This window comes from Archocentrus centrarchus, chromosome 17, assembly GCF_007364275.1.
Source record: "Archocentrus centrarchus isolate MPI-CPG fArcCen1 chromosome 17, fArcCen1, whole genome shotgun sequence".
NCBI classification, from domain to species: domain Eukaryota; kingdom Metazoa; phylum Chordata; class Actinopteri; order Cichliformes; family Cichlidae; genus Archocentrus; species Archocentrus centrarchus.
This window is the reverse complement of record NC_044362.1, coordinates 33,934,700-33,961,042: the sequence shown is the minus strand read 5'-3', so window position 1 is coordinate 33,961,042 and position 26,343 is coordinate 33,934,700. Positions and strand designations below refer to the sequence as shown.

The following is a 26,343-nucleotide window of genomic DNA, read 5'->3' as shown; positions in this document are numbered from 1 at the left end:
AATTGAAATTATGGGATATTATTAATTAAAATAAATGGAAAAATATCCAAATAAATAGTTAAAAATAATAAATAAAATAGAAAATATTAGAAATTGAAAACAATAAAAAATGCATATTTTATATTTTTTTACTTGTAGTTGGTGCTGTATATTAAAATGTTTAGTTTGATGTATTATTAAACATATTGTTAAAGATACAGTACAACTTTCAGATCAATTCATGAATATTTTTATTTAAAAATTAAAGTTAAAATTGTTGAACACTATATTTATTTTTATTTGACAGTTTGATTATTTTTAGTCGGTGCTGTGAGCTCTAAATGTTGGAGGCTTTTCAGCTGAGATCCATTTTTAAGAACTAATATTAGAAAGATAGAAGTGTTAAATCAGCTCAAACAATAATGTGAAATCAAATGTATTTTTTAATAAAAGCTGTTCCACTTAAAGCATTTCAAAGCTGCCACACTACACATAAAGTATGAAACAATAACACAAGAGCAACAAATGTGTGAACAATGAAATCTATTGTCTGCTGGATGAGCTGATGATTCAGCAGTAACAGTCTGTGTTACTAAATTCAGCTCCAAGCTGAATGTGTTTGTGGGAACATCAATGTTTTTAGTCTTTCTGCATCATGTGACCCAGATTTTTGGATCTGCTGTCAGATTCAAATGAAGACCATGAAAGCACACAGCAGCTTCAGCTGAGCTGTCAATCAGCAGCAGCAGTCTTATCTGTGGGCCGCCCACAGCAGGGGCCGACGGGAGCTTTGAGGAGCCGTTAGAAAGCACGTGGCCCTCGTCTGATCTGGCAGCTCGTCCTCGTTTGGCCTCGGCTGCATCAGAGCGCCACTTCTCCCCAGGTTCACCAGAGGAAACACCACTGCACACAATGCTTTTCCTCCCAGCTGCTGCTCTGTGCTGTCTGTGTTCAGGTGAGTGTTTGCAGCCAATCAGGAGCCAACAAACTCAACCTGGAACAAACACTGTCACACTGACCTTCATCTATCTGTCTGTGTCTCTGCAGCACTGCTTACCATGGCAGCAGAACAGCTGATTCAGGACGATTTAACATTGACCAGGAGAGTTGGAGACAAAGTCTCCTTCAGCTGTAGGACTGAACAGTGTTGGAGCAGTATACCCTATGTGTTCTGGTACCAGAAGAAAGAAACAGAAACATTCAGAGTGATTGGGTGGACACCTCTGAGTAGTGGTAGTTGCACCCTTACTAAAGGTTATGGTCATCCTCAGAAAGATGATTTCTCTGCTGAGAAAAAAGAAAGTGCCTGTGAGTTGAAAATAGATCAAGTTAAACTCGATCATTCAGCCACCTACTACTGCTCCTGTTATAAATCTGCTCCCCACAGTGAGAAATGATCCGTGCAGCCTGAACAAAAAGATGAACAGATGTCAAACAGTGTTTGTGACAGGAAGAGAGCAGCAAACCACAGCCCAGGTTCACACATTTCACCTCCATCTCAGAGTCACAGACTGAGCTCAGGGACATTTTTATTGACTGCTGTCAGAAATTCAATTCTATTGATTTCTGTTTCTCACAGATTTTTCATCATGTTTTCAGACACAAACAAGAGGAACAGATGACATCAAAGCTCCAAATCTAAACAAATGTATCCTCAGTCCCACAAAAACATTTATTCAAAGAAAAACAGATCAAAGTGTCAAAGTGAAGAAAAGTCCATCCCTCATTCACAGTGTTAATGTTCTCTTAATGAAACTCTTCCAGCAGCACTTGTTGTTTAACACCTTTCAGCACATTTAAGCAGACACTTTCACTTTATTACATTTGAAAGACAAATCTTGGACTGATGTCAGCTCAGGATTTTGGGCTTCTAGCAGCGGCTCATTAGGACGCTGATTTGGTCGGACACATTTCCATCAGCTTCCTGTGGATGTTTGTGGATCCCAGAGGATGAATCCTAACAGAGTGACCTTGTGACCTTTGCATTAGCACCACAATTATAACAAATGTTTCTCAACAGTTAAACCCCAGGATCTAGAAAATTGATGACTTAATTTTAATAACTTAACTGAAACTTCGAATTTAGCAGATGGTGAAATTAATATCCAATCAGAAGGCTGAACCTCCTCCAGAGTCAGGCTGTGACTCTGAAGTGTGGTGTTGTATTTGTGAAGCATCTTTGGGAGGAACCGGCGCTTTTCCAGCTGCTGCTGTTTGTAGTGACTCAGCAGTTTTCCAGGTCCACTCAGAAGTCCCTGCATTCTAATTAATCAGCATAGTGCCGTGATCATTTGTTTGTTTGTTTTTCCCTCTTCTTGTTGTTTAGGTATTTCGGCCTTATGTCACTTTTTTCACGTATTTTCTTTCTGCACTCAGTAATATGCTTACATCACTTGCAATGCGACAATTTACTGCACCAACATACAGCGCATACACACAAACACACACACACATCTTTAGTGAGCACACAACAGTTTATCAGTTAGTTTAAACATGAGCACACTGAGGTTTGTCTCATGGAATGTACACAGAGTTGGTTCGAGGGAAAAGAGACTAAAAATATTTAATTGGTTAAAAGCCTTAAAGGCAGATGTTGTTCTTCTACAGGAGACACATGTGTCTAAAACATCTGAACACACTCTCTCCTCTCCACAGTTCCCTCACATGTGCTCAGCCTGCTCACCTGATTTGAATATTGTCAGTTCATTAAATGGACGTTATTATCAGTTATCAGTCCCATAAGTGTAGTTCAGACTGGCCCTCCTGCACCTGCTAGCCGGCTCAGTAGGTCGTTATCACTAATTACATCAGTAGCTGGCTGCTGGGAGGGACAACGATGAATCCAGATCCACTCCAGACATCCACTCCAGTTCATGTCACACCGGAACAAGGTCCGGGACATGGCAGGTAACCACCAAAATGTGCATTTAGCCTCTTATAACAATATTTTGTCATTAACAGAAACGGTTATCATAAAGAACATTAGTATTTTTATGCTAGTGTAACCTGGAAATTGTTTGTTTCTGCTGTATTACTTTAAGTGATGCTAACGTCAAAGTGTTGCATGACATGCTTTTAAAATGAGTAACGTCACTAATGTACAGTTAGACTTTACTTCCCATCCATCCATCCATCCATCCATCCATCCATCCATCCATCCATCCATCCATTCACTTCCTCTTATCCTGTTCAGGGTCGTGGGGGGGGCTGGAACCTATCCCAGCTGTCATGGGGCGAGAGGCAGGGTACACCCTGTACAGGTCGCCAGCCTGTCGCAGGGCCAACACAGAGAGACAAACAACCTTTCACACTCACTTTCACACCTATGGGCAATTTAGATTAGCCAATTAACCTAACCCCAGTAAGTGCATGTCTTTGGACTGTGGGAGGAAACCGGAGTACCCGGAGGAAACCCACGCAAGCACGGGGAGAACATGCAAACTCCACACAGAGAGAGAGGGAGAGGCCTGAGTCAAGGTGGAATCGAACCCAGGCCTTCCAGATGTTATACGAGCTGTGAGGCAGCAGTGCTAACCACTAGAAAATATCCTCTGTCTCATCAGGTCCTTGCTGCTAACCTTTAGCTAGACCAGGAAGGCTGGTCCCAATTTAATCAATTTTTCTTGTCAGTGTTTGTGTATTGCTTCATCACGTGCTGTCCAGTATCTGTATAGTAGGTTACCCTTATACTTTAATACCTGTTTCATAAAAGGAGTAGCATATCTGACAAATATACATGCAGCATATAACAGAAAAACCTGTGTTTGTTTCTTCTGTTTAGTCATGTTAGTGTTTCTCTCTTTCTTTTAGACCTAATGTCAAGCAGAGGTATGTGTCGCTGCTTTTTTGGTGTTTTATATTGCAAAATGATATCAAATTAGTGCTTCTCTTTAATGTTGTTTTTGTCAGTGCTGATTTGCTTTGTGTTTATCATTTATTGAGAAGACAGAACAGTTATAACAGAGGAGCAACAGAAAATCCTCAAATCTGCGTTCCAACAAGGAATGAGGGGTGTTGGCTCTCCAATGATCCCCACAGCAGCAGAGGCCACTGGTTTGGCACCAAACTTTATAAATGTAAGATTCATGTGTGTTATTACTGCAAATACATTTTATATCTAGTGAACTATTGTGATATGAAAATAGCATCAGCCCAGAACATGGTTACATTATATTATCTTTATTATGTTGTGATAGGCTTCTGCCCCCCGCGACCCTGAAAAGGATACATGGAAAGAAATGCATGGATGTTGTCTTGATCTTTATCTGTCTTTCAGAACTGGATTGGCAACCACAGAAGGTCTCTTAAAGAGCCCTCTGGACCAACACCTCAAAAGACCAAACATCACAGTCGTGGTCTTTGAGCTTACAATCTTTTCTGCAGGGATCTGCTGCGAAACAAGGGTGAGAATATTTCTTACAGCTGTCATGTTGACAGGTATTGCATCATATATCAAACATTCTCATATGCATATAACAGGGCTGATATCAGAGCTTAAAGTTATTAATTCTTTAAGTCTCTTAAGAGTCTTATCATGCTTGTTACATTATTGTATATAATGTGTATTGCTCTGTATTTTACTTTTTAGCCTGTTTTCTAGTCACACTAGACATTCCTTTCCTCAGTAACTTTACAAGCCATCTGTTACACCATCCGTATCAAACAAATCTGACTATAACTAAATATGTTTTACAGTTTATGCTGTATAAATATAACTGAGAAAATAAGGTCTCATTAAGAAGAAAATTGTGCAATTTCAGACCTTATGGAGTTATGGGAGGTGCTTATCTGCCTAATTTGCCTAATTTGTGACATATGATGGTACAAACCAAAAAAGCACCCTGGAATGAGCTTCCTTTATTGCTTTCAGTTTTGCAGGGCACATCCCCATGTCATTATTCATATTGGTCATTATTTTTATCTCTGCTCTTTATTCTTCATCACAAAGGGATGCTCTGTGGAAAGCTTATAACAACATTCTAGGCTAAACATCTAATATTATGTTATGGATTTAAAGTACATTGAGCCCTTTGTAATTTGTCAAACTGATGAAACAACACAGTGACTAGGTCATTGTTCATAATAGTGAGTGCAGCTTGTGGGTGAACCACTTGGCTTTGTCTAATAATGGTCTCAGTATTGTATTGTATATGAAAGAAGAAAACTCAGACACTCTTATTTAGTTATTTATCTTTCATTTTTAAGCAAACTTAAAGATATTAAGCAAAAATGGTCCTCATTAGGAGAAGCGCAGAAGAACAAGTATCCTGAGGAGGCAGCCGCTCTTAAAGCTGGAGGAAAAACGCAGCATCTTAGCCCTGAGACGAGGGAGCTTAAAGTGGAAAAGCACCTCAAGCAGCTCAAGTTTGAGGTTTGCCATCAGTGCTGGGAACTGTTGGTATCATATAATTAAAGATGCTTTTCAGCCATTCTCACATGAACAAGACACGATTATTTAATGGAAAAAATTTAACCAAACGTTCAAAATGTTGTCATGTTTAAATAGATTCCTGTACCGATCATGTGCTGAACATTATAAGACATTCAATTATAATTATAATTTTGCTCCATCACTGACAGCTGCACAGTTTCATAAACAAATCTTTATATCAATGGTATTGTGGAATTGGTTTGATGTTTACATGGAGCACCCATTTTCTTTGCACTACTTAGTATCAGTATGTACAGGTACCTTTGAAATTGCAGAAAGCGTTCCCTCTGAGACAGAAGGGAAACAAAAGGAACACACACATATTAAGAAAGCCCTCAAAACATGTGGTTATCCCAACTGGGCTTTCATGAAATCAGCCAAGAAGCACAGGAATGAAGGTCAAACACAAACTACAGAGAATAAGAAGGACAAGAGGAACAACATTGTCATCCCATATGTGTCAGGCTTGCCAGAGAAACTCAGAAGAATTTCCTCCAAGCATGACATCTCAGTATACTTCAAACCAAGTCACAAGGCAAAAACTGGTTCATCCCAAGGACAAACCCCTTTGGTCTCCATTTCAACCAGTTAGAAAGTATGTAGACCCTTTAATGAGTTATTAATTATTACTGTATTAAATAGATATTATATCTCTCAGCTGGCCTGGGAGTGCCTTGGGGTCCCCCTGGATTAGGTGGTACAGGTTGCTGGGGAGAGGGAGGTCTGGGCTTCTCTGCTTAGACACCCCCCCCCCCCCCCCCGACTTGGTCCCAGGTAAGTCAGAGAGAATGGATGGATGGATATTTGAGATTTCTCTTGGCTTCATTTTTGTCCTTAACTGTTGTTGTGGCTGCTCTGTTCAAAGTGTGAGCAATCACATTTACTGTAGACAGTAAAAGGGAATCTAGAAAGATTCATTTTGTGGGACAGAAAGCAGCGTGGACGGCACTGAGACTGTACCGGTGTGCTGGGCAGGCAGGTGAGGACCCAAAGCAGGACACTGGACTCGATGTAAACTCAAAAGAACTCAGCTTTATGGCAAACAGGGAGGGCTGAACTGGACGAAGCAGGAGCAGAAACTCAGAAACAGGAACACACACGGCGACGATGACGAGGACACGACAACAAGCAGGGAAACCACAGGACTTAAATACACAAGTGCTGATGAGGGAAGAAGACACATTTGGGAAACACAGGTGAACAGCATAACACAACGACACAAGGAGACACAGGTGAAAACAAAAGTCAGAGGACCCAGGGCCATGACAGAGACAGCTGTTTCACTAAAACTCAGGTGTTCAGATCCCTGCATTACTTCCCAGAGGCTGTGGGTAAGTGTTGGAACATTCACACCTCATTCACACCTGTACCTGTATGGCAGCTGGTATGAGCTCCAGCCACCCACCCCCACCCACCCTGAAAAGCATAAACAAAAGGAAATGAATTAATTCTCACAGAAGAAAGTTTCATGTGTCTTACAAGGCTGGACCTACAGCTCTACATTTTTTCTTGCTTATACCCACTCAGGTTGTCTCTGTGTAATAGTTTTCATATGTTTTATGGTGCTGTCACCTTGCTGTGCTTTCCTGATGGAAGCTGAAGCATCAAACTAAAAACAACACTTAAATGTATAAACATAAATATCTCATATAAAATGCTGTTAAATCACTAACATGGGGAAGTGGCAGGGCAGAGGCCATGTACCTGAAACCACTGTTTTAAGGACAAAGATGGTAAAGTTCACACCCTCTTACACTGTTAAACAATTAGACTTATCATTGGTTTTGTTTAATACTAACAGTTAAAATAATAACATCAAATTTCAAAGTGTGACGACCCCTGACCTGTTTTCAGTCTCCAGGTGCTTCAGGTCTTTGGTGGGCAGGGATCGTCTGTGCCAACTGGGAACACCTGGGCCCTGTGTTCCCAGGATATAAATCAGAGGCAGGAACTTCTCCTGGGTGCTGTGCACCAGCCTGCAGTCATGTTTTATTTACTACATTCACAACACTTACAAACATCTCTACACACATGCACATCATACACGACTGATTTTCAGAACTCATCTGCCTTTAGTTCTGTTTAAGTTTGTTCAATAAAACCTTTTTTTTTAAATTTGACAAATGGTGTGTTCACCCTTTCTGTTACGAGCCAGGTTTGACAAATTGGGAGCTCCTTCTGGATTATTTAGTTGGTGTATTTGCAACTCAGCTAATTAGTGGATTTAGCCAAGTTTTGTTTTGGGTGGATATGTTCTGCTTTATGGTTAAGAGGTGTGAGTGCGTTTGATGTACAGCAGTCCTCCTGTTCTGTTTCATGTTGGCTGGGAGATCTTTTAGCCTTATTATACAATTCTGTCAAGATCTCCATTTGAGGTATTGTAAAGCCAGATTAACTAAATCTATGCTGATCATGGTATATATATACAGTATAAGATAAACTTTAATGATCACACAATGTGAACATTTGCATATGACAGCAGCTAAAGTACAGAGAAGGATGAAATAAAATGAAATAAAACAGCAAACAGTATATACAAAAAATATATATATCAATATAAATATACACACATTTGCATCAAAGCACTGCATACAGTATAGTATAGAGACAGTGTGTGGTGTGTTTGTGGATAAACAAGAAGTACTTAGGTGGAGGTGCTTTATTAACACAGGCACGCTGCAGGGCTGTGTGCTCAGTCCAGCCCTCTTCACCCTGTTCACAGAACCAGCAGCTCACCCAGTGGTGTTCAGCCAACAACCTGGTGCTGAACACAGGAAAAACCAAGGAGGTCATCGTGGACTTTAGGAGGTCCAGGAAGACGGATCACACCCCCTCCTCATAGACGGAAAGGCAGTGGAGCGTGTGGAGAACATCAAGTTCCTGGGCCTCCACATCACATCTGACCTTTCCTGGTCTACCACCTCCTTCAATTCAATTCAATTCAATTCAATTTTATTTATATATAATTTAATTTTATTTATATAAATAAAATTGAATTGAATTGAATTGAATATAGCGCCAAATCACAACAAACTGTCGCCTCAAGGCGCTTTCTATTGTGGGTAAAGACCCTACAATAATACAGAGAAAACCCAACAGTCAAAACGACCCCCTATGAGCAGCACTTGGCGACAGTGGAAAGGAAAAACTCCCTTTTAACAGGAAGAAACCTCCAGCAGAACCAGGCTCAGGGAGGTGGGATCATCTGCCGCGACCGGTTGGGCTGAGGGGAGAGAAAGACATGCTGTGGAAGAGAGCCAGAGATTAATATCAATTAATGATTAAATGCAGAGTGGAGTATAAACAAAGTAAATAAGGTGAATGAGAAACAGTGCATTATGTGAACCCCCCAGCAGACTAGGCCTATAGCAGCATAACTAAGGGATGGTTCAGGGTCACCTGATCCAGCCCTAACTATAAGCTTTATCATAAAGGAAAGTTTTAAGCCTAATCTTAAAAATAGAGAGGGTGTCTGTCTCCCGAATCCAAGCTGGAAGCTGGTTCCACAGAAGAGGCGCCTGAAAGCTGAAGGCTCTGCCTCCCATTCTACTCTTAAGTATCCTAGGAACCACAAGTAAGCCAGCAGTCTGAGAGAGAAGTGCTCTGTTGGGGTGATATGGGACTATGAGGTCTTTGAGATAAGATGGTGCCTGATTATTCAAGACCTTGTATGTGAGGAGAAGAATTTTAAATTCTATTCTAGATTTAACAGGGAGCCAATGAAGAGAAGCCAATATGGGAGAAATCTGCTCTCTCTTTCTAGTCCCTGTCAGCACTCTAGCTGCAGCATTTTGGATCAGCTGAGGGCTTTTCAGGGAGCTTTTAGGACAGCCTGATAATAATGAATTACAATAGTCCAGCCTAGAAGTAATAAATTCATGAATGAGCTTTTCAGCATCACTCTGAGAAAGGATGTTTCTAATTTTAGAAATATTGCGCAAATGCAAAAAAGCGGTCCTACATATTTGTTTAATATGTGCATTGAAGGACATATCCTGGTCAAAAATGACTCCTAGATTTCTCACAGTGTTACTGGAGGCCAAAGTAATGCCATCCAGAGTAAGTATCTGGTTAGACACCATGTTTCTAAGATTTGTGAGGCCAAGAAAAAGAATTTCAGTTTTATCTGAATTTAGAAGCAGGAAATTAGAGGTCATCCAGGCCTTAATGTCTTTAAGACATTCCTGCAGTTTAACTAATTGATGTGTGTCATCTGGCTTCATTGATAGGTAAAGCTGAGTATCATCTGCATAACAATGAAAATTGATGCAGTGCTTTCTAATAATACTGCCTAAGGGAAGCATGTATAATGTAAATAAAATTGGTCCTAGCACAGAACCCTGTGGAACTCCATAATTAACCTTAGTGTGTGAAGAAGACTCCCCATTTACATGAACAAACTGGAGTCTATGAGATAAATATGATTCAAACCACTGCAGTGCAGTACCTTTAATACCTATAGCAAGCTCTAATCTCTGTAATAAAATGTTATGGTCAACAGTATCAAAGCTGCACTGAGGTCCAACAGGACAAGAACAGAGATGAGTCCACTGTCAGAGGCTGTAAGAAGATCATTGGTAACCTTCACTAATGCTGTTTCTGTACTGTGATGAATTCTGAAACCTGACTGAAACTCTTCAAATAAACCGTTCCTCTGCAGATGATCAGTTAGCTGTTTTACAACTACTCTTTCAAGAGTCTTTGAGAGAAAAGGAAGGTTGGAGATTGGCCTATAATTAGCTAAGACAGCTGGGTCAAGTGATGGCTTTTTAAGTAGAGGTTTAATTACAGCCACCTTGAAGGTCTGTGGTACATAGCCAACTAATAAAGACAGATTGATCATTTTTAAGATTGAAGCATCAATAATTGGAAAGACTTCTTTGAACAGTCTAGTAGGAATGGGATCTAACAAACATGTTGCTGGTTTGGAGGAAGTAACTATTGAAGTTAACTCTGAAAGATCAACTGGAGCCAAAGAGTCTAAACAAATACCAGCAGTGCTGAAAGCAGTCGAACATGAAGAATAATCTTTGAGATGGTTATGAATAATTTTTTCTCTAATGTCTAAAATTTTATTTGTAAAGAAATCCATGAAGTCACTACTAGTTAAAGTGAAAGGAATACTCGGCTCTACAGAGCTCTGACTCTTTGTCAGCCTGGCTACAGTGCTGAAAACAAACCTGGGGTTGTTCTTATTTTCTTCAATTAATGATGAATAGTAAGATGTCCTAGCTTTACGGAGGGCTTTTTTATAGAGCAACAAACTCTTTTTCCAGGCTAAATGAGCATCTTCTAATTTAGTGAGACGCCATTCCCTCTCCAGCTTTCGGGTTATCTGCTTTAAGCTGTGCGTTTGTGAATTATACCACGGAGTCAGGCACTTCTGATTTGAAGCTTTCCTTTTCAGAGGAGCCACAGTATCCAAAGTTATACGCAGTGAGGATGTAAAACTATTGACGAGATAATCAACCTCACTGGGAGCAGAGTTTAGGTAGCTGCTCTGCACTGTGTTGGCACTGAAGAGCATAACAATGAAGGAATTAGATCCTTAAACTTAGTTACAGCACTTTCAGAAAGACTTCTACTGTAATAAAACTTATTCCCCACTGCTGTGTAATCCATTAAAGTAAATGTAAATGTTACTAAGAAATGATCAGACAGGAGGGGGCTTTCAGGGAATACTGTTAAGTCTTCAGTTTCTATGCCATATGTTAGGACAAGATCCAGAGTATGATTAAAGTGGTGGGTGGGCTCCTTTACATTTTGAGAGAAGCCAATTGAATCTAACAATAGATTAAATGCAGTGTTGAGGCTGTCATTCTCAGCATCTACATGGATGTTAAAATCACCCACTATAATGACTTTATCTGAACTGAGCACTAAATCAGATAAAAAGTCTGAGAAATCAGACAGAAACTCTGAGTAAGGACCAGGTGGACGATAGATAATAACAAATAAAACAGCTTTTTGATTTTCCCAATTAGGATGGACAAGACTAAGAGTCAGGCTTTCAAAAAAATGAAAACTTTGTCTGGGTCTTTGATTAATTAATAAGCTGGAATTGAAGATTGCAGCTAATCCTCCTCCTCGACCTGTGCTTCGAGCATTCTGACAGTTACTGTGACTCGGGGGTGTTGATTCATTTAAACTAACATATTCATCCTGCTGTAACCAGGTTTCTGTAAGGCAGAATAAATCAATACGTTGATCAATTATTAAATCATTTACTAATAGGGACTTGGAAGAGAGAGACCTAATGTTTAACAAACCACATTTAATTGTTTTATTTTTTGGTGCAGTTGATGAAGCTGTATTATTTATTGTTTTTGAATTTTTATGCTTAAATAGCTTTTTGCTGATTTTAGCTTTGGTTTTTGGTGGTCTGGGAGCAGGCACCGACTCTATGGGGATGGGGTTTTGGGGGGATGGCAGGAGGAGAGAAGCTGCAGAGAGGCGTGTTAGACTGCAACTCTGCTTCCTGCTTCCACCTGGTGAAGAAGACACACAAAGACTCTTCTTCCTCAGGAAGCTGAAGCGGGCTGGACTCTCCTCTCAGCTGCTCCTGAACTTCTACTGGGCCACAACTGAAAGCGTGCTCTGCCTCAGTGTGACAGTGTGGTGTGGCAGCTGGACAGGAAACAACTGGCCCGGGTGGTAAGAACAACACAGGGCATTGTAGGCTGCCCCCCCCAACCTGGACTCTATATACGAAGGCCGGGTCAAAGCCATCGCTTCGGACCCCAGCCACCCGGGCCACAGACTGTTTGAATTAGGAAAGCGGTACAGAAACATACGGACTACCACCAACACACTGAGGAACAGTTTCTCCCCCAGACATCACCCCCCACAGCGCCACACACAACTCTCACACCTCATCACCCTGCAGTCACTCACACTCAGACAGCAGCAACACCAAGACACCCCCCCCCCCACTGCAGCCACACACACCCCAACTTAACTTACTGTGTATTTTACTTATTGTTATGTATAGTGTATATACATTTTTTATATAACACGGTGGTTGCAATGGAAATTTCTCTGAATGTACAGTGACAATAAAGCAATCTTATCTTATCTTGATGGTGAACCTGATCATCATAGTGCTTTATGAGAACAACCACTACATGGTGGTGGCCTGTAACTAAAAGTGGGTTCTTTTCACCTTGAGTTAAGTTTGAGACAGCGATGTGACCTCCTACTCTAAGGGGTCCATTTTTATCCAGATAAGGGTCTAAGTTCTTGAGAGGACTGGTTCTGGGTAGCTTTTCATTCTTTTGTACACACCTGATCTCTTCAGAATACATATCCTGCTGTACTGCTTAAATCACAATGTTTGGAGCTTGTTTAGACTCGTTCACAGTAAGTCCCATGTCACACTAATGCCAACCACAGCAGTCATTGCTTTTGCTTAGCGATGATTTGTTGTGGATGTCATGCAGTGGTCTAGAAAGAGGACGTATTACTGACCTCCAGGTGGAAAACTTACTGAATCCATCAGAACCAAGGTGCCTGAATGGGGCTGTGGTTTTGAGAGTCTAACATCTGAGTCCATGCTAGGGTCCACAAGATCGTAAGAGTCATTTGGGAGCCTTTGGACATGGAGCAAAAAGTCATGGAAAGCAAACCAGTTACTAAGAGGCAGCTGGTATGCAGGGACAGAACGAGTGACATGATCTGTGGAGTTCTGACTGCAAGCTACATAATGCCACTGACTTGTCTGAGAAGATCTCTGGATTCTGGTTACACGGTTACTAACATAGACATAAAATCTCCTAGTCTCAATGTAGGTATAACCTAGGACTACTTTACTGTCTCTATAGAATGTAGTGTAATCTAGTTCAAGGTCAATGTCATGGTGTTTTGTACCCAGTGTTTTGTGTTCTCTTGGTTCTGTTTAAGTTCTCTCTGATTATGTTTATTAGTTTTCTTTTGTATAGGTCCTCAGTTTGTTATAGTTTTGGTTTAGTTCCTTTAGTTCCTGTCTCCCCTGCGTCTCTGTCCTGTGTCTGTGTGTGTTTCCTGTTTTACTTTGATAGTCCTGTGTTCTTGATGCTTTATGTTTAGTTTTGCTTCCCCTTGTCTCGTCTGGTTTATTACCTTCAGCTTTGTCCCTCACCTGTTCCCTGATTAGTGTGTGTGTGTGTATTTAAGTGCTCAGTCTGTCTGTGTTCCTTGTCCTATTGTTGTCTATGATTCCTGCTGCTGTGTGTTTCATTCCTTCATCCATTTCATTTTCTTATATTTAGTTCTGGCACCCGTCCATCACAGTGTAGCTTTGTAATTTTGTCTTTTCATAATAAACACCCTTTCAGTTAAGTTTGCCTGTGAGTTCTGCCTTTTTGGGGTCTACCTGCTGCAGCCACACAGCGTACATGACAGTCAAATTCATCTGCAATTAAACCTGCGAGCTCCACTGCTAGCACAGCAGCACTAAGGTTCAGTCTTGGTATGGTCTGATCTGGATGTGGTGCAAGCGTCGCCTTGCCTGTAATGAATCCTACTTGACAGTTTCCTTCTGCATCTGTCACTCTTAGATGAGCCACTGCAGCTATGGCTTTAGTAGACTCATCCGAAAACACACACAAGTCTCTTTCTGTGGCTTTTGAGGGAGAAATATCTGTGTATGCTCTGGCAATGGTAATGTCAGATAGTTCTTTAAGGGAGTTCTTCCACTGAGTCTGCTCTATTGAAAGTCTACTAAGTCCAACATCTGTAATCTTGGTGTAATATTTGATTCTTTGAGCTTTGAAAGCTTCAGGTCCAGATAGTATCACTGCCCGGCTCCTCAAGTCCTGTGCAGACCAGCTAAGCGAGGTAGTTTGACACATGTTCAACTTGAGCTTGAAGCTAGGTAAAGTACCACAGCTGTGGAAAACATCTTCTGCAGTACCTGTGCCTAAAACTCAACATCCAAAGGACCTAAACAGCTACAGACCAGTGTCACTGACTTCACACCTGATGAAGGCAGGTTGGTTTAACACCTTCACCCTCTGGTGAACTCATCAATGGACCCACTTCAGTTTGCTTATGAGCCTGGAGACGATGCTGTTATCCATCTGCTGGACAGAGCTCTGCATCACCTGGAGAAGCCGAGGAGCACTGTAAGAATCACCTTTTTTGATTTCTCCAGTGCCTTCAATACCATTGGGCCGAGTCTTCTGAGGGACAAACTGGAATACGTTGGAGTCCATTGTAACCTGTCAAACTGGATCCTAGACTACCTAACCAGTCGACTACAGGATGTGAGGACTCAGGACTGTTTGTCTGATACAGTGGTCAGCAGCACATGAGCCCCTCGAGGAACAGTCCTGGCTCCATTCCTTTTCACCCTGTACACTGCTGACTTCAGGTACAGCTCACAGTCATGTCATCTCCAGAAGTTCTCAGATGACTCTGCGATCGTTGGCCTCATGATGAGGACAGCGAGTACAGAGGACTGATCTCAGACTTGATGGACTGGTGTCTGAACAATCACCTCGATTACTAACCGGCACTCATAAACGAGACCATATATCCCCCATACTTGCATCCTTACACTGGTTACCAGTCAGTTTTAGAAAAGTTTTAGAATTGATTTTAAGGTTTTATTATTTGTTTTTAAGGCGTTGCATGGGTTAGCACCTACCTACCTCTCTGATCTTATAAGCCTGCACACTCCCATCAGATCACTGAAGTCTGCTGAGCAAATGCTCTTAACTGTACCGAGGTCAAGATTAAAACATAGAGGTGATCGGGCTTTTGCAGTCGTTGCTCCGAAATTATGGAACAAGCTGCCCCTTCACATCAGGACCTCCCCTACAGTTGACATCTTTAAATCTCGTTTGAAAACCCATTTTTATTCTTTGGCTTTTAAATCAAAATGCGTACTGGATACATTACTGATGTTGTTTTCTTTTATTTTTATTTTTGTTTTTATAATTTTATGCTTCCTGTTTTAACTATCTCTTTTACATTGTGTTTTAAGTTATTTTATTTATCTTAAATGTACAGCACTTTGGTCAACTGCTGTTGTTTTTAAACGTGCTTTATAAATAAACTTGACTTGACTTGACCTCCAGATTAACATGTGGAAGACCAAAGAACTGGTGGTGGACTTCTGCAGGTGCAGACATCCCCCTCCATCAGTGAGCATCCAGGGAACACATACTGAGAGAGTGGACTCTTACAAATACCTGGGTGTTCACATGAACAACAAACTGGTCTGGACTGACAATACTGTGGCTCTGTACAAGAAAGGACGGAGAAGGCTTCACATACTCAAGAAACTGAGGTCATTTGGAGTACAGGGGGGACTCCTGAGGACTTTCTGTGACTCAGTGGTGGCATCAGCCATTTTCTATGGAGTGGTCTACTGGGGTACCAGGATCTCGACAACAGACAGGAAGAGACTGAACAAACTCATTAAGAGGGCTGGCTCTGTCTTGTGCTGTCTGTAGGTCCTTCCTTCCTGCTGCTGTCAGAGGCTACAACCAGCACTGACCCACAGCAGACTGTTTACCTTATTACTCATTCACCCAAACTAAACAAGTGCAATAATTACTCACTTTTACTAATGTGTATAAATGTGTATTTTTTACTAACGTATATAAATGTGTAAAGTGTGTAGAGATTTTTGTGGTATTCTAGTATTGTATCAGATTTTATAATGATTAATTATTTGTGTTTTCTGCTGTCCCTTTGCTGTTGCAACACTGTAAATTTCCCACATTGTGGGACAAATAAAGGATTATCTTATCTTTCACGTCTCCGAGCAATACAAAATGCTGCAGCCAGATTATTAACACATTCTAGCAAACAAGCTCACAATAATCCGATTTTACATTCCTTACAGTAAGCTAAGCCTGTGGAACAGTCTACCTCTACATGTACGCTTAGTTGACTTTAAAACTTTTCTTTTAAAAAGGCCTTCTGCTGAGAATTTTTATTGAAGTTTTTTTTTGTTTGTTTTGGTTTTTAACTATTATGATGTTTAAATACTGTCTTTGTTTTTTTATTTACCATGTACAGCGCTTTGTGACATCTGTCTGTGAAAGTAATAAACAAATAAAATTTGCTTACTAAAAGTAGTTTAGAGCCTTCCACAAGCTTCTCACAGTTGGTTTCTGGAATTTTGTCCCAACTGCTGGATCTGGATCAGGTGTTTAGGACTCCTCTCTAACACATGATTTTAAACTTATGACCACATTCATTTTTATTTATTTTCTTTCCTTCCTCTGTTTTCTATAGCTGTGTGTCTGTGAGTGTGGTATTTGTGGTGTGTGTGATGTGTGTCAGTGGGGTTTGGCAGTTCTGGTGGTTCCCGCTCCTCCTCTGCTGGAGCACCTGCAGTAACTGATAATCAGTCCAGCTCATCAGTTTGGAAGAATTTGACTCCATTTTTACTGAGAGCAGCTTTAATTCTGACATGTTGGATTTTCTCTCATGAACTGCTCTCTTCCAGCTCTTTCTCACAGTTTTTGTTGGACTCTGTTGGACTTGGTTGTTCCAAAGCACTATTTTTAACAGCAGGCATGGGCGCTTTGTGCTCCAACTAGGCTGCCGGAGCTGATCGAGGACACTCAATACAACACTGATGATTCCAGCAGACCTGCCGCAGCACATTTCAGAAGCATCCCTGAAGCATCTCTTTGCTCCACTAAAAATAACTCTGGGTCTGTTTTTACAGAAGCTCCATCAAGCTGCAGCAAACAGAGGAAAATGGGCAGAGCAGCAGAAACAGCAAAGGAAATCCTGTCAGTGTTCAGAATAGAAGAGCCTGTGCAGACCAACATGGTTCACTTCTAAATACAGCAGCTGTGGTTTGAAGGCTGCAACAAAACCACATCAGAAAGGTGTGGGAGCATCACTGATGGATCAATGGACTGGTACTTATAGAGGGATTTGCTACTCTGAGCACTCAAAGCAGTTTTTCCTACAAGGCACATTCAGAGATTCACACACATTCAAACAGCACTTTATTCTCTGCCTTGAAGCATTTTCTTCTTTCTATCAGGCTCACACTCACACTCAGATGATGCATTGGAGAAAACTGGAGTCAGTCCATCATCCTTTAGTCCAGATCCAATCCATGTGGACTAAAGTAGTGGACTGACCAACAGACTGACATTAACATCAGAGCCATGCTGCTAGTGTGGCTAAAAGAAAAGAGAAGCAGAGACAGTCATGTTGATATGAACATTAGAGAAACTCATCATGGAGCTGAAATATGATCCTGCTTCATCATTTGGACTCATTCACCTCAGCTGACACATTCAGCAGCAGACAGGTTTTTGTATCAGTCTGTCTCACTGTGGGAGGAGGATGGTACCTCATCTTTGGCTCTGGAACCAAACTGAGTGTAACAGGTAAGAACAAACATTTATTTTCCTTCAGTTGTTTTATTGTAGAAGCTGAAAATGTGTTTAAAGTCAGTTTGTGCTGCTTCAGGCTTTACATGTTAGTTTGTTCATAATTAGTAGAGAATTCATCTGCAGCCATTGTTCCATAAGAAAAGCTCAATAATCTCTGAAAACATGTTTAAATCTCACTGAACAACTAAAGTTATTCTTTATTTCTGCAAATATTAGTGATGTTACAGATATTTAGGATTTGATCATCTCAGTAATTCTGCACCATCTGCTGCTTTCTGACAGCAACATCAGAGTAGACAGGAAAAATGGAAATTACAAAATTGGGATAAATAAAATTTAATTATGTTGAATAAGAAATAATGATATATTTTTTATGGTCAAACATAAAATACAAGTAAAAAATAAACCATTAAAATGAATCGGTGTTGGGCGCCTGGGTGGCTTAGTGGTGAAGCCGGCGACCACATACACACGCCGCATCCCGGCCCGGCGCCGATTTGGCCGCGTGTCTTCCCCTGCATCTTTCCCCCATTTCCTGTCTCTCTCCACTGTCACAAAAAGCCGCTGTGGCCAAAAATGAAAAAAAAAAAAAATGAATCGGTGTCCAAATGTTTGACTAGTACCGAAATTTGTTTTTGGAAATATATTAATATCTGAATTCACATAGAAATTACAAAATGAGATGATTGAAATCTGACATTTTTAGCATCAGATTTGTATTTTTTTAAGTTAATCTGTGAATGTAACTTCCAAATGACAGAAAAATCTTGACAAATTTACAAATAAAGAAAAAATGTTGTAGTTTGATTTTTTTCATATGTAATAAAGTACTTTATGAAATGACATTAATTTTCTGGAAGTAAAATTTGTTAAAATGTGTATAGAAGGACAAACATGAAAAATATTTTTTCAGTGTTAAAAAGTTACAAGTTGTAATTTTAATTGAACTGAAGTCATTTTTAACCTAACATAACCATACCATACCATACCATACCATCTTTATTTATAAAGCACTTTAAAACAACCACAGCTGACACAAAGTGCTGTACATTAAAACACAAATAAATAACAATTTAATAACTCTTTCAGGTTAAAAAAAAAAAAAAAAAAAAAAAAAAAAAACAGTTTAAAACTAGATCCCGCTGGAGTTAAAAGCCACGGAAAAAAGATGGGTTTTAAGACGAACTTTAAAAGTGGACAGTGAAGGGGCCGCTCTAACCTGCAAAGGCAAGTCATTCCATAACTTAGGACCAACAACAGAGAAAGCCCTGTCCCCTCTGAGCTTCCTTCTTGATCTTGGTACCTCCAAGAGCAGCTGGTCTGCTGACCTGAGAGACCGGCAAGGTATGTAGGGGTGAAGAAGCTCAGAGAGGTAAGGCGGGGCAAGATTGTGCAAAGATTTAAAAACAAACATAAGAATCTTAAAATGAATCCTAAAATGTACAGGCAACCAGTGAAGTGAGGCCAGGACAGAGGTCATGTGCTCTCTCTTTTGAGTTCCCATCAAAAGTCGTGCAGCAGCATTTTGAACCAGCTGCAGACGTGAGAGTAGCGACTGACTGACTCCAAAATAAAGTGAATTACAGTAATCCAGTCGAGATAAAATAAAAGCATGGATCACTGTTTCAAAATGCTGCCTAGATAGAAATGCTTTTACTGATACCAATTGCTTCAAATGATAAAAACTGGACTTAACCACAGCTCTGATTTGGCTGTCCAATTTAAAATCACTGTCCACCTTAAAACCAAGATCAGTAATAATGGGTTTAAAATATACCTCCAAGGGTCCCAGGTCAACAGAGGAGGACTCACAGGAGCCACTGGGTCCAAACACCATTACCTCTGTTTTCTTTTCATTAAAATTTAAAAAGTTCAAGGCCAACCAAGCTTTAATATCACCTAGACATGCCAGGAGATGTTTTATGGAATGGATATCCTTCTTCTTCAAGGGCAAATAAATTTGACAATCGTCAGCATAACAATGAAATGAGATTCCATGTTTTCTGAGGATAGAACCCAGAGGCAGTAAATACAGTGAGAAAAGCAGTGGGCCCAGAATTGAGCCCTGCGGTACACCACATGGCAGAGAAGCAGCAGATGATTCAGCATCAAGAATGCTCACAGAAAAAGTTCTCTCTGCCAGGTAAGAACTGAACCATTTAAGAACAGTGCCACCAATGCCTACTAAGTGGTGTAAACGAGATATTAAAATGTTGTGATCTACTGTATCAAAGGCAGCAGTTAGGTCAAGTAAAACCAGAACAACATGGTTCCCAGAATCACATGCAAGAAGGATGTCGTTAAAAACCCTTAATAAAGCAGATTGTGTGCTATGAAGGGTTTTAAAACCTGACTGAAAAACCTCCAGGGTGCTATTCTCATCTAAAAACTGTTTCAGCTGACAGTACACAATTTTTTCTAAAACCTTAGAAAGAAAAGGCAGCTTGGAAATAGGCCGATAATTAGCCAGCACAGCAGGATCAAGACCAGGTTTCTTAAGCAGTGGCTGGACTACTGCATGTTTAAAAATAGCAGGGACCACACCTGAGGACAGACTGCTATTTATAATGGTAAGAACAGGCTGCCCTATACTAGATAAAATTTCTTTAAAAAATCGTGGAGGGACAGGATCATGGGGGGAACCTGATGGCTTAATATGGCCGACCACATCCTCTAAAAGTGAGAGAGTCACAGACTCAAACTGAGTGAAAACAGCAGAGCAAGGGACTGAAACAGAGGGGTCAGAACCAGGAGCTGTGATAAGAGCCCTGGTACTAGCAACCTTTTCAATAAAAAAACGCAGAAAATTATTGCACGTATCAGGAGAAGCTTCCAAACAGGCATTCTGGGGAGCATTAAGCACAGAGTTAATAGTGTTAAACAAAACCCGTGGGTTATGGCTGTTGGAGGAAAAAATTTTTGCAAAGTATTCCCTTTTTGCCTCTTTAACCGTGCTCTGGTAGTGACGCCAGCAGTCTTTTAAAATTTGAAGAGTCACCTGCAGTTTATCTTTTTTCCACCTTCGTTCAGCTCGGCGACATTCCCTCCTCACAGCACGAGTTCTGTCATTAAACCACGGCTCAGGTTTAGTCTTTGGCTGCCTGGTTTTTAATGGAGCCACCGAGTCCAGGATGGTTTGACAGGAAGAGTAGAACCAAGAAATAAGCTCTTCTGTATCAGAGGAGAGAAAGTCAAACGAACCACAGAGGTGAAAAAAAGCAGTAGAAAACTGAGCGGCAGTGGACGGGTTAATAACCCGACAGCGCCGAACAGGAGCGCGAGTTTTAACTGCAGTACGCGTCAAACTAGCAGTGAATAACACAGGCAGATGATCCGAGAATACAGAGTCACAGATTTCCAGGTTAGTCACAGGCACAGTGGCGGTCCTAGCCTGTTTGGCGCCCTGGGCGAGCATCCCCGCCGGCGCCCCCCCCCCCCAACAAAACCTCCACTGAAACTCATGTTAATAGCACCAGGTGTGATATATATTTAAATATACAAGCTTTGGGTAACTTGTTAAAATTTTGGCTGCTTTTCACCATATTTGGTAGGTTTTTAGGAAGTTTTTATTGTAAAATTATATATCTATATAATTTTATAATTATATAGAAATATCTATATAATATTCCACCCCAATGTGTTCACAAGCTGCCCAATCTGGCAACACTGCGCCATCCACCAACATTTGTCCAAACTGTCTAGATTCGTATTTGTGTTATTTTTTTTATCAGGATTCGGGTTCACACAAATACTGTGATTTAATGACCATATTTACAGTATTATAAATGAAATTGGCTTTGTGTTCTATCAGTTGTGTGCATCTAATTTTATTAGACGCACAGATTCATTCTGTGGAACATGGGAGGAAAAAAAAAAAAAAAAGAGTCAGTTTTGCATATCTTGCAAAAGTTTTGCGAGATCCTGAGTTACTTTTGCGAGATCTCGCAAAACTTTTCAATATTAGGACATACACTTCGCGTTAATCTTGATATGGCAGTGTCCGTGAGGATGAAAGGTTTGGCGAGAGACTGCCAGCAAAAGTCGCCTTTATTTATAATTCAGCGGTTACTGTTGGCTGTAACCAGGCCCAAACTGTACAGGCATGAATGAATGAACCCGGCTGACAGTCTCACTCTCACGCCATCACTGCTTCACTCGACTCGCACCCCAGGCTGAGAGGAGAAGGGGGCGGGGCAGCGCTGTGTGTGTGACGATCGAGTGAAGCAGTGACAGCAGACAGAGAGAGAATCCCCCGCCTGCCCTTTTTCTTCTGTTACAACCTGTCTGACCATGGCAGAAAGCTACATGCAATACACAGCAAGCAGAGGGCGCCCATTATCCCACAAGTGGAGCAGTGCGGTAGGCGTTGCTGCGGCGATCGCAATGCGTTGGGGGGAGGGGGGCGGTCATGCCGCCCTAGATGAAATGCCGCCCTGGGCGGCTGCCCATGTCCCCCATATCAGAAACCGCCACTGCACAGGCAGACCGCAGGAAAGAACCAGGTCCAGTGTGTGTCCGTGCTCATGTGTAGGGCCGGGTACGGCCTGTACCAGGTTAAAAGAGTCAAGAAGGCTTAAAAAGTCCTTTACCAGTGGCTTATCAGGACAACACACATGTATATTAAAATCTCCAACAATAAGAACATATTCATAATTAGGTATAATCCCTGCTAGAAAATCAGAGAAGTCATTTGGGGGGCTGGTAAACCACAGCGCAGAAAACCGGGTTAATGTGCCTCATCTCAAACGAGGTAAACTCAAAGCTGGAGAATGACGACTGTAGAAAGCACTGCTTACATTTGTAGTCCTGTTTGTGAACAGTCGCTGTGCCTCCGCCTCTCCCTGAAGCCCGCGGTGAGTTAAAATAACAACAATCCTCTGGTAAAAGCTCAGACAGAGCACTGGACTCGCCAACACTCAGCCACGTCTCAGTCACAAACAGAAGATCCAGGTTACGGGAACTAAAAAAGTCCCGAAGAATAAAAGTTTTATTCGCCAGCGACCTGGCATTTACCAGGCCAATCCTGACAGGAACTGGAGCATGGGCTCCAACAAGTCGGGAAACCCGGCACAGCGGTCTCAGGTTTCGGAGACATTGTCGGCGCATGTTGAGCCGGAGAGGGCATGGGCGGCGGGGCCGAAGGGCTTCAAAGCCGACAATGGGCACCAAACAGGCATCAACGGGATCCAGGAAACGCCGAGGCACACGAGATCCTAGAAACGATCCATGCACCGATCGGGTAGAAGCAGAAGAGTGCGTCAGGTAAAATTTCAGCTTCACCAGCCGGCCGCTTCTTCTTCCGCGACGACGATGACGTCTCCGCCGGGAAGGCAGCGCAGGAACCTGCCACAGATGACTCGGAATCTCCGACAGAAACGGGGGCAAGGATTGCTGTCCACCAACACCAAATATCACCATGTCCTGGACCGAAGGTTGGAGGTCCAGTAGTGTTCGGCGATCATACACCAGCAGAGACTCAGTTCCATAAATGACATAGGTTAAAAACAATATAAACACAAACAAACATGAGAATGACAGACGAGCAGCCACACACACCGGCGCCATCTTTGTCACCTCAGGAATAAACAGGAAGTAACAACAAAACAACAGTGAAAAAATAATCACTTAAACAGGAGAACTTAACTTGAAATATATTATATTTGAGTTCCTAAAAGCATGTTGTGTGTTGCTCATGTGAGCCGTGCTGACATGATGTTCTGACTGTGTTTGACCTGAAGCTGAATCCAGTGTATGTAGTGAACTTTGTGCTGTATTGATGAGTAGTTTAGTGATCAGAGTCCATGTAGTTTCCAGGATCAGACTGAATGCAGTGCAGTGCTGGAAGCTGCTGCTGACTGTGTGAATGTGTGTCTGTGCTGCTTGTTGTTGTTGTCAAACTTCATCTTGTTCCCAGCTCCACCCAGAGTCCATGTGGAGGAGAGCAGCTCCCTGCTGTGTGTGCCCCCAGCCATGTTTCCTTCTCTGGTCCAGCTGTCTTGTAAAAGACAGAAGAAGAACGGCGGGCTGGAGGAGCTGCCCCCTGCTGAGGGAGAGCAGCTGCAGCTGATCCATGAGAACAGCACATATAAATGCAGCTGCTACATCAAGGATGGCGGCAGAACAGTGGAGGCCCAAACACAAGAAGGTAATGAAGGCTCGCTGACTGTGTTCAGCTTCAGGGATTCAGCTTCATGTGAAGATGCTGTCAAAGAGAGCAGAGGAGCAGAGGACTGACATTTGTCACTGCAGCTGCAAACATTTGACTCCTTTTGTGTTTCAGAGCTTCCAGCTCCAGCAGCCTCCTGTCCTCCAGAGAGAGAGCCAGCAGACCTGCCAGCTCTGCAGCCAGCTGACTGTAAGATCACCTGCTGCCTCTCTGCATGGACAGCTCCAATGTCCAATGAGGGAGCTGGAACAACTTTAGGGACTCAGTCTCAAAGTTTTTCCACTCATTCATATCTTCATCAAACAAGCTCTGAGAAAGCCACTGTACACTAGCTGCTCAGCACCAAACAGCACACAGACCATAATATGTCAGAGATCAGTTTGTTAGCTGCTTGTGGAGTTCTTCTGCCCCCAAGTGGACACAAACACAAATCAATCCATTCATCCACTTGAAGAAGAAGCTGTGACTGTTTCTATTTGGACTTTTTCTCCTTCATCTCACAGGAATAACCCCACTGTGTGTGTGTGTGTGTGTGTGTGTGTGTGTGTGTGTGTGTGTGTGTGTGTGTGTGTGTGTGTGTGTGTGTGTGTGTGTGTGTGTGTGTGTGTGTGTGTGTGTCCTTCAGGGTCCTTCCAGTCTCAGTGCAGGGTGAAGCTGCTCTGCCTGCTGTCCACAGTGCTGATAGTGAAGAGTCTGGTGTACTGCTGTGGACTCTCTCTGCTGATGATCCTCAGAAACAAGGGAGCGTCCACCAACTGCACACATGCTGACTGACTGTTTTCTGCTCGCCTTTTCTCACCATCAAATCTCATCCATTCATCTCATTCATCACTTTGATCACCATTCACACATCTGAGTTATGATGTGTTGTGCTTATTGTTGCTTTGATTCCATAGTTAGAAGATCATCTGAAATCAATCATCTTTACATGTACATATAAGTCCAATATACAGCAATAACGGTGTAGTTGTGTTTGTAAGTTGGAATAATAAAGATTTGAAGCTTTTGAATTGGATTCTACTTTGATTGTGTGATCAACAACAACCTGTGTGAGTGACGCACAAATTGAACATAATGTGAATACATCAAAGCCAATAAAAAATGTAAAAAACTAAAAATAAGTAAATATCAAATAAAAAAGATATTAATGCAAGTAAAAATATAAATATAAAATACATATTTATATTGATATAAATATGTAATTGAAAGTATTAATCATAATAAGTGGAAATTTTACAAATAATAGTTCAAAATAATTAAATAAAATAGGACAAAAATGAAATGCAAAACCAACAAAACTCCAGCTTTAAATGAGAAGAGCAGCTCTGTTTGAGCTGAAAACCACAGAGGAAAAAAGAGGCAGCATAGGGCAGAGTGTGACACAAAGGCACGATGGCCTCCTTTAAAGCTAATCTGCCCACAGCAGGGGCTGATGGGAGCTTTGAGGAGCCGTTAGAAAGCACGTGGCCCTCGTCTGATCTGGCAGCTCGTCCTCGTTTGGCCTCAGCTGCATCAGAGCGCCACTTCTCCCCAGGTTCACCAGAGGAAACACCACTGCACACAATGCTTTTCCTCCCAGCTGCTGCTCTGTGCTGTCTGTGTTCAGGTGAGTGTTTGCAGCCAATCAGGAGCCAAGAAACTCAACCTGAAACAAACACTGTCACAATGACCTTCATCTATCTGTCTGTGTCTCTGCAGCACTGCTTACCATGGCAGCGGAAGAGCTGAAGCAGGAGCGATTAACATTGAACAGGAGAGTTGAAGAAAATGTCTTTTTCAGCTGTGGAGGGACTGAACAGTGTGGTAGTTATGTGTTCTGGTACCAGAAGAAGGAAACAGAAACATTCAAAGCAATTCTGCGTATTAATAGGAGAGATGGTACAGTTTATTCAGGTTTCGGTCATCCTCAGAAAGATGATTTCTCAGCTGTGAGCAAAGATGACGGTAAAGTACGGCTGAAGATAGACAATATTAAACTCCATCATGCAGCCACCTACTACTGCTCCTGTTACAAAGGAGGTACCCACAGTGAGAAATGATCCCTGCAGCCTGAACAAAAACCTACAGATGAGCAGATGTCAGGAAGAGAGCAGCAAACCACAGCAAACCACAGCCCAGGTTCACACATTTCACCTCCATCAGTCAGACTGAGCTCAGGGAGGTTTTTTTCTACTTTCTGACTGTTTTTGTTTGTTTAGTCAGAGACACAAAATTCAGATAAAAAGAAAATAAGTTTTAAACTAGTCAGAAAGAAACAACAAATTTTTGAAATTACACATGTGCATTTAGGTCCAAAGGTTTTTGGACACTGCAGGATTAACTCTGATTGGCTTGGATCTCATTGAAATCTGTGGCTTGACTTGAGAGGGAAACAGGTGGGAATGTTAATATGTGAAGAGTAGAGCAGGGGCGGACTG

The 26,343-nt window shown here is 41.7% G+C and overlaps 1 protein-coding gene across 1 annotated transcript; it reads left to right on the top strand.

Annotated features, from left to right (window-relative positions):
• The first annotated feature begins 722 nt into the window (after positions 1-722).
• On the top strand, positions 723-24,855 carry LOC115795344 (uncharacterized). Its single transcript, XM_030751189.1, has 6 exons — positions 723-934; positions 1,027-1,365; positions 17,710-17,754; positions 23,675-23,905; positions 24,041-24,115; positions 24,552-24,855. Exons 1-6 carry the CDS (start codon positions 892-894, stop codon positions 24,698-24,700), a joined length of 882 nt encoding a protein of 293 aa, XP_030607049.1. The 5' UTR covers positions 723-891; the 3' UTR covers positions 24,701-24,855.
• Positions 24,856-26,343: the final 1,488 nt, after the last annotated feature.

Excerpts from the sequence above, each read along its gene's own strand:
- LOC115795344 (XM_030751189.1), top strand. The coding sequence starts at position 892 with ATGCTTTTCCTCCCAGCTGCTGCTCTGTGCTGTCTGTGTTCAG. Across the intron at positions 1,366-17,709 it reads TTATAAATCTGCTCCCCACA|GATGGTACCTCATCTTTGGC; the intron begins GTGAGAAATGAT and ends CTGTGGGAGGAG. Across the intron at positions 23,906-24,040 it reads GGAGGCCCAAACACAAGAAG|AGCTTCCAGCTCCAGCAGCC; the intron begins GTAATGAAGGCT and ends TTTGTGTTTCAG.